Source organism: Rhea pennata, chromosome 4 (genome assembly GCF_028389875.1).
Source record: "Rhea pennata isolate bPtePen1 chromosome 4, bPtePen1.pri, whole genome shotgun sequence".
In the NCBI taxonomy this organism is placed as follows: Eukaryota; Metazoa; Chordata; class Aves; order Rheiformes; family Rheidae; genus Rhea; species Rhea pennata.
The window spans coordinates 73,299,593-73,308,322 of record NC_084666.1 but is presented as its reverse complement, the minus strand read 5'-3'; the positions used below and the strand labels follow the sequence as shown (position 1 = coordinate 73,308,322).

Below are 8,730 nucleotides of genomic sequence, written 5' to 3'. Positions count from 1 at the left end.
CTCTCATCTTAAAAATATGGCTTTAATGTAGACCTTATCACTTTTATACTTACTTTTAGGAAACTGACCTCAGCTCACTTGGATATGCTTAGAGAGGGCACCAGCCTAGAGCTGGAAAATAGTTACCTGGGGATGCAGAGAAATCAAAAGGTAGACTGTGTAGGCTGAGGCTCCATTTATCGATAAGGAGTCATTAGCTTGAAGCTATTCTGCCTTTCCTCATTCATGTAAGATGAAGTTTCAAGCTGCTGTCCAAATTCACTCTGACTATACAAAGATTACACTCCTGTTCAATATTTCCAGCTTTCCATTCCACTGCAAAGGGCTTTTTCTGTTCAAATTTCAGTTTGAGACGTTGCTTCCAAGCAAGTAACTCACTTGGCCTCTCTAGTCCAGTAGCTTCAAGATGCTTTTGTAGTTCAATCAGACTTCCTATTCCAACAAATCTTGCATTTGCACACAGCTGTTTACAAACAGCTCTTGTGCTTAACACTATTGAGCTTTCATGTTATAGTTCTTCCCAGCCCTGTTCTAGGCTCTGAAGTGTTTAAATTCTGCCTAGAAGAGAATCACAGCTCTAGCTTGAGCTATTTGAAAGTATTCTTGAATGCAAAAAAAAATCATGCAAAGGTTATGTAAAAAGTTTAATTATAAAATAAATAAGTTTGTTATGGAAACATTAAATATTAAATACAGTAATAAATATTTACATATTTCCAGATATGACTTGACATTTAATGATGTTGCTCCTTACAGAAGAATTCCACTCTGTTCAAACAGAGCACATTCTTCCAAAAATAAACTGAACTCAATACTTAGTTCTCAAGATTGCATGGACTGTTCAAGAAACTACGGACACTTAGGCCAGAAGGGTCTGAGGTAAGATGAGTTCTTTGCACCAGAAGGTAGAGCACAGACCACGACTTGCAGAGTATTAGTACAGGAATTTAATTCTTCAGAGGAACAGGTTCTTGGTGAAGTTCAACTGACATATTCAAAGCATCCTTACTTCAAGTGCTGCTCAAAGTAGCATGGAATACCTCAGTAACAGAAGTAGCTCTGTGTCCATAGCTAATTGATAAATGCTTTAACAATAGTGTCCTGGCTTATCAGTTTGAGCATGGGTTTTCCCCTTCAGAGGAAGGCTTCAGATTTCCTATTTACTGTTGCAGCATCCTGAGGAGACTAGTTTTAACTCATGTTAGCACACAAACAAATGGATAGCTCTACTCACAAGTCCTACTGATTTCAGAGCAATTATTTTTCACATGTACAGTAACAGAACCCAGGTATGGCTGACAGATCTGTCACCAACAACCTTTAAGTCATAACTAGAGATGAAGTTCTTTGAAGTAGATACCAATAGGGAGCTCAAAAGCAGAATTAGGTTTTGCCCACTGAGGTCTAGTGGGAGAAGATATCCAGAGCTCAGTCTCTCTAACTTCAGGGAGAAGAAAGAGAAGGTTCTCTCCACCACCTTGCACATTCCTGAAAGCCACAGTAAGTTGTCTCCTATAGAAAGCTGTCAAAGGAGACTTGCAACCAGAAGAAAGTCCATCCACATAACAGCAGAAACTGGAGTTCCAGCACTGATCAGATAGGGCTCAGTAGCAGTAGTCTCTAGCAGGTCTTGATAGCAAGTCCTCTACTCCAGTGGCATCTCCTTGCATATTTGTGCCAAGATGTAGCAGTAACTGTCTTCCCCAGCAAGTTATTCATCAGCAAGTGGCATGCTGGACATCTATTTGCAGCAGCCTGTCTTGATGAATCAGGGCTTAGTGGCAACAGCTCCAGCCCATTGTCCAGGTGGATGTCAGGTAGCCAGAGGTACCCTGTAGTTTGGCAGTGGCCACATTAGAATTGTTCTGTAAGGGGCAGACCAGGCACATTAGTCATGATTCAAGACATGAGCACTCTGCACTAGAACTAGGTCAAACTACATCCAAAACACATAGGTACAGATGTGCACACACACAGGGACACTTCACTAGAAATTCTTTAGCTTGAGACAAGTTGAGAAAGACACAGTAAGTGCTGCCAGATAAAGCCAAGCTCTGTAGTTAATATGAGGGAAGCAAAAAAGAACCTCAAGTCAGGATTTTTCCTGAGGACCCCTTCTAGTTCTTCCTTCAATCTGTAGTAGATTCCTGTTCAATGCAAGTCCTTGCATTTGTGTTAAGGCTTTTGCGAGGAAAAAATGATGCCAAGTTGCTTCCTCACTGAAAGGCACATTTCTCCCAAGAGGAATCTGCAGATCAAAGTGCTTTTGCACTCAGTTGTGAGCAAAGTATAGAACTTGGTTGAGGGGCTATATATACAGCACTCATTGAGTTTGCAAACCTGTCTTTGCCTGTAGCCTCTAAGCACTGCAGGCTTCCTAATGCCCTGGAGAAAAAGGGCAAAAATGCTCAGTACTTCTGAAGTCCAGCCATGCACCTGGCTGCTTCACCACCAGCCAGTTTCTTGCACTCTGTCCAGATATTAGCTTTTCCCAAAGGAATTCTACTAATTTCAGTACAGCTTTCTACTCTTGTCTTCTCTTGGATTAAGATAACAGCCAGGAAGCCATTAATACTGTTAAAGTTGAAAGAATTCACAAAATTGACCTCAGGTGGGTTTGGGAACTCAGAAAGCTACCAGGTCATTTATGTTATCTTCCTGTTTCAAGGCATTTAGCATGAAGCAAAGCTAACATTAGTTTTGAAAAGCATGCATTTCTCATGTGCATTACACAAGTCTGGGAAGACTGAAAGGAGCTACAGGACAGCTTTCATACCTGCTTTTTCCTCATTTACACACCAATGTGGCCATTTCTGTTTTCTTGTCGAAGCTTTTTCCTTTCTTCTTTTTCTTCATACTGAGGACACTTTTTCCTGACCCTGTGGAATTAGGGCATGTTAGAGGTCATTCTGAACCTAGACATACATTCTCTTGTTACTGGTTCATACATCCTCTGCAGTTTTAAGTCCTTTGAATCCTCTAGCAATTCCTCAGCACAAGGAAGTTTCAAGCAAGGCAGTTTTTCAAGCATTTGGCAAGAAACAGTATTTGACATCAAGGAGTCCCAGGGCTAGGCACAGGTAGTTTAACAACACAGAGCTGGAGCTTCCTCATTCAAGCCTGATTAAGTAGCAAGAAAGGTTCTATTGCTGAAGCTGAGCAAAGGACCAGGAGACATTTTGGGGCACAGGGCAGCCCTGCTGATCCAGATTTCCTGGCAGCTTTAGCAACCAGCTTCTAAGACCAGACTGCCTTCCTCCTTCCCCTAGCAGAGCCCTGCTTGTAGCAGGGACCTTCAGGTGCTTGTGTCCCTTTAACACCCTGAAAACTGCTTACTGAATTTCTCAACTCTCATCTAGTAGGTGCTCCAGATGTACCACCTAGCTTCTTTAGAGGAAGGCAAAGATGAATGAGCATCATGATTCAAGCTAGTGAAAATTCAGAGTTTGAATCAAACAATCTGTAAGTTTGTCCTATTAAGTCTGGATCACTCTAGAACCTAATAATTGTTTCTTGCTCTTACAGCACTACAGAACTGGTTGCTTCTCATAGCAATCAGGAATGAAAAGTATTGTTCAGTGTTCTTTCCAGGACTCCTCAAGTTCAGATCTAATTATGAAGCAACAGTTAAGTAACAAATGCACACCTTGTTTCCTGAATGGCAGGAAATGGTACAGTGTGTACCCAATTCAGTCACTCTGCCAAGATCTAAAATTAGACTGAACTTTTGAGTTTTGCCTCTATTATCCCAAGCTCTACTGTAGTAGAGCTGCAGGGTGAGAACTGAAAGACTGTTCCTATACTCAGATAAAACTGAAGTCAGATTTCCAGAGCAGACTACCAATGTCTATTCAGGTCTTCAAAAACACACTGGCAAGAACAGGCAGACAAGTCAAGTAGCTGCATACTGCTTGTTACCAGATACAAGAATTCTATGCAAGACTTGAAGAACCCACCCAGAACTGTTCTTTGTCTGCAGCAGGAGCTCAGATTCTGGTTACCTGCCATGCTGCACTGCCAACAATTGATTATTCTCAAATACTTGTTTCCTCAATCTTATAAACAAGCAGTAGAGATTTTGTACTAAAAATACTTTCCCCCCTGTTTGGTTTTCCCCCAACACAACAGCAAGCTCCAGTAGTAAATGGACAGCTGAACATTTGTTTCCTGCCCTCCAGCTGTGTACCACATATTGGAGAACAGTAGTGCAAGAGCCAGTTATATTACTCCTCACAGGCTTCTCCACAAGAATTAAGGAAAACACTCCACTGCATCAGCATTAACATTCCTCCTCCACTTCCTGAAGCACTGTAGTTATATTTATTGCAGCAAGAGTAGAAAGGCTTTTGTTTTAGAGGACACAGGTCACAGGCTGCCCACATCCAATCACAAAAGAGGATAAGCAAATAGTCTATGTCTGAACACCACAGATCTCACTTCTACCCTCAAGACTTATCCAAGTTGAAAGAGGAACTTGACCCTTTTGGACATCTTCTGCACAGGTAACTCAGATAAGCAGCATGCAATTTGGGCATTACTGGACACAAGCCCTCCTCAAGCTAGGCAAACAAAGAATAATACTTACTGCACTATTACAATGATAAGTACAGTAATGAAGCTGATGCCTGAAAGCAGAACAGCTACCACCACCAATACAGTCTTCGAGTAGTCTGCCACATCATTCTTCCTTTGAGTCTTCATGAACTGTTCACCACAGCGCTCACCAAAAAAATCCTGATGACACCTGAAAGCAAACATCAACACAAGTTCCTATCAGCTCTGGTGCTGTCTGGAGCCAAGGACACCCACACACACAAACTTGACTTAGACATCTTCAGTTTCACATGAATCTCTAGATACTAGCTTTAGAGCATGTTCATGAAATGCAGTCACTGCTCTAACACAAGGTTTGTCAGCATTTCAACAAGTCAAGATTAGTTTGGGCGTGATGTTCCAGGAAGACACACCTTTTCATTCTTTTGGTTTGATTTTATGACCAACTGATGAGTTCAGTGGCTTGTTATGCATCTCAGATTCCATCATCATTTAATTTACATGGCAGAAAGATTCTCAGTCAAAATACTGCAGGAGATGGATCTATGCCAAGTTGACATTGATTTTTCCTCTAATCCCTCATATGATACCAGCTCATGCAAATCACATATAACTTCCAAGGTACTTTTAACTTACTTGCAGGTCACCATTTGGAGATGTTCTAGGTATATGCATTCACCATGGATGCAAAAGTTTTTGTATTCCATTTCACAGGGAGTCCCTTTCTTTTTGTTTTTCCCTTTGTTTTTCTTCCTTCTTGATTTGCCAGCATTCTTCTCACTCCCCCTCTTTGTTGGCTTGGGCTTAACCACAGGTTCAACTGAAAAAAAGGACAAGATGGTTCAGTCTAGCAAAGCTAAACAGCTAATTTCTGCTAATATGGAATCATTGAATTTGGAGGTCACTACAGAAAAAGCCTAACTAGAAAATACAGGATGCAAATGAGCACACTGATGGGCAGTTTGCATCCAGCACAAGGGCAATAAGTTTAGAGGCTTATTAAGCTAAATTCCACCACCATTAAGTCCTGAGCAACGCAAATAGCAGCACAAGAAGATGGGCTGAGGGCCTCCAGAGATGAATAGCAGACTTCAAGGACTGCAGCATTCCAGATGGATTAAATAGCTGAGTGAAATTGCACAGATTCAAGCAAAGACTCAGAAAGCACATTATGAATTCACCTTGAGCAAAGCCATACAGTAGTTTTATATGGTCTCTAAAGGCAAACAGTCTCTATTGCTCTCAACTATCTGCATCAGTGATGAAAGGTATTTTAAGTTGCTAGATAGTCCTGGGCACTTGTAGAGGCAAGACAGTCTGCAATCCCAGTTAGCATACTTGTTCCTCCCAAATAACCTGCAGTGCTGTCTTTAGTATACAAGGAGATAGTTTGTTTCCAGTTCTCCTACTTAGAGATGCCAAGAGCTCCAAAGGAGTGAAAGCTTTATACTCCACAAGAGACTGTTCTGCCACTTACTGTTGCCCCTCATTATCTCAATTAGAGCAAACCTCTGGAATAGTGTTGTTTAAAAGGCTAGTGACCTAGTATCTTTAAAAGGCTGGTGACCTAGTATCTTTAAAATTCAAAGGAAAGGCACTCTTCCTTTCATTTCAAATAAACTAAAGCCACCTAATGACTAAGGGTCCTCAGCACCACAGCCACCTAACAGTCAAAGCTAAGAAAACTATTACACAACAAGCTAGTAAAACACTAGTTCTCTGCACAGACCATCCTTTTACTACTAGCCATAAAGGAAGTTCAGTGCAAGGTATTTTTATTCAGGAACAGGAGAGGAGTAACAATTATCCAATTGAGTTTCAACAGGTCTCAATAACAGTAATGCTCTTAGCAGTATTCTTCCAAGCTTGTTATTTTTCTATTGTGCTGTGCAGACTAGAATCAGTAACTCCTGGATTGTTGTTTTCTCCAAAGAACTATGCATATAGGCAATCACTGCAATAGGATGCAACTTCATCTGACTACTTCATAACTCTGTATTGCTAGCAGCAAGAGAGCCTGTACAACAAACAAGGTACAGCTGACTGTTGTCTAGACAGCTGATCATTTTAAGTTCTAGAGCAACAAGTTTGGCTTGAAGTTACTTAAAAGTAAAAAGGCCTTCAGCAACCAGATCTGATTTAAATGGTGTAAGTCATAAACATGTGAGGAACACCATTCCTGCAGCTGGATTTCCTACTCTAGACAAAAACTTGCTAACTGTGGAGGCCCCTGTTCTGTCCAGTTGGACTTGACACTTGGTTCACACTTTCATAGCTGAAGTAGTTCACACTGATCCCTCCTCAAGAGTCAGCCTGTTAGCTGGATCTCAGTGTCCCTGTTAGGAAGTCACACAGGGAAGAAAGCCATCCCCAGTTGAATAACAGCTTGAAGACTTCAGAAAAACCTCATGCCAAGTTGAACAGCTGCTCTACAAACCAACCACCCTTGGTAACAATCCTGCTTTCTGTGCAGTTATACAACCCTTAAGCCACCAAACCAGTAGTTTTACAGCCCAAGCTGCTCAAGAACTGACATTTCTATCTCCCTTGAACATCTTGAACTCTTTGAAGACTTCAGCATAAGTCTCTAAGCACCCAAGATGTGCATCTGAAGCACAGTCCCTCTAACACCTTAGAGATCTTTCACTCTCATTCAAGTCTTGGGTGTTTCTGCAGGAAAAATAGCAGACAGATCCCACGCTGGATGACCACAGTGCCAGTCTGCAGATGTCTGCTCACACGCAAATCACTTACAGGTACTTTTTCAGCCTCACCCTATACAATTTATCTTACACAACTATGTTTGGGCCAGATGTGAAGAGGTCCTCCCACCCCCATATTATTAACAGTTGAGCCATTCAGATCTGAGAGTTCAGAGGTAGCCAGTTTAGACAAAATTCTCACAGCAGCTATGACAGCACAATCTTGCCTCAAAGACGCCAGGATAAACAGTTCTGTAAACACTCTGAGGTTCTGCTTGTCCCCAGAAAATTTTAGTCAACTTCAACCCAACCTAGCTAGCAACAGGAAGGCGCTCAGAAGAGTCTTCATGCAGAGGAGGCAGTCTGATCAAAACCCCACTTTAATGCCAAGCAGTACCCAGAAGTCTTGCTGATGCTTTCATACTGGACAGGTGGCAGAGCCCATCACATCCCTCCTTTCAGGTTTATCAGAACAGCAGCACTGCAGGCACTCAGCAAACCTGCAGTTTTCACACACCCTAACTTCACTCACATTAAGTTATCATCCCCATCAGCATAGTTTTATTGCAACAGTTGCAAGAAGAAAGGCACTTGTGCTCCGTAGGTGGCAAGCCAGATACAGCAGCCCGACAGCAGACCCAGGACACAAAAAGCTGGTGGCTCGCAGCTAGAGCACGGCCCGCATGCCCAGGACCCTTCCTACCGCGAGGGGCCGACCACCGACTCACCGCGGATCAAGTCGTCCACGAGGTACTGGTGGACGGGCACCGCCTCTTCATACTCCTCCTCATCCTCCTCGTAGTCGGAGCTCGAAACCGCCTCGCCCTCGCGGGCCAGGGGCTCCCGCGGGCCGGGCCCTCCGCGCCGCTCCGGCTCCGTGGCGTTGGTCGAGGAGGCGGCGGCAGCAAGGCGGCACCCTGTGAGGGGAGGCAGCGTCGTGGGCACGGGGCACGCGCCGCCCCAACGGTCGCCGCGCGACCCTCCTCCCTCCCCCCCCACACCCCCATCAGCCGCGCGCGCCGCCACACTCCCACCAACGGTCACCAACGGCCGCCGCCGCGCACCCCCTTCCCCCTCCCCCCCCCCCGCACCTGCGAGCGCGGCCAGCGCGGCGAGCAGCGCCACAGCGCGCATTGGGGGTCCCGGGTAGCGGCGGCGAGGACAGGAGCGGGTAGAGGCGCGGGTGTCGTGAAACCCGGCGGCGGCGGCGACGCGCAGCGCTCCATGAGGAGCTGCCCGCCGCCGCCGCCCGCTTTATAGGCGGCCGCGGCTCCCGGCCCCGGACGTAGCGCGGCGTCAGCGGGGCGGGGCGGCCCCGCGGCAGGTACCGGCGGGGCGCGGCGGGGCATGCGCACCTGCCGCCCGCGCGCCCCTCGCCTCAGCCCCCTCCCTCCCCCCGCCCCCAACGGCTCTAACGGTCGCCGGTGGGCGGGGGTGACCGCCGTGGGGCGGAGAGGCGGCGCTGCCGTGCCCC

The 8,730-nt window shown here is 45.2% G+C and overlaps 1 protein-coding gene across 1 annotated transcript; it reads right to left on the bottom strand.

Moving 5' to 3' along the window:
- Window positions 1-1,804: 1,804 nt before the first annotated feature.
- AREG (amphiregulin) lies at window positions 1,805-8,390 on the bottom strand. Its single transcript, XM_062575059.1, has 6 exons — window positions 8,348-8,390; window positions 7,985-8,173; window positions 5,191-5,374; window positions 4,586-4,744; window positions 2,777-2,879; window positions 1,805-1,865 (listed from the first exon to the last, which is right to left on the bottom strand). Exons 1-5 carry the CDS (start codon window positions 8,388-8,390, stop codon window positions 2,792-2,794), a joined length of 663 nt encoding a protein of 220 aa, XP_062431043.1. The 3' UTR covers window positions 1,805-1,865; window positions 2,777-2,791.
- Between the last annotated feature and the right edge of the window lie 340 nt (window positions 8,391-8,730).

Coding starts and splice junctions, on each gene's coding strand:
- AREG (XM_062575059.1), bottom strand. CDS start 8,390: ATGCGCGCTGTGGCGCTGCTCGCCGCGCTGGCCGCGCTCGCAG. Junction 8,174..8,347: donor CGCGCTGGCCGCGCTCGCAG/GTGCGGGGGGGG, acceptor CTCCCCTCACAG/GGTGCCGCCTTGCTGCCGCC. Junction 2,880..4,585: donor CTTATCATTGTAATAGTGCA/GTAAGTATTATT, acceptor CTAATTCCACAG/GGTCAGGAAAAAGTGTCCTC.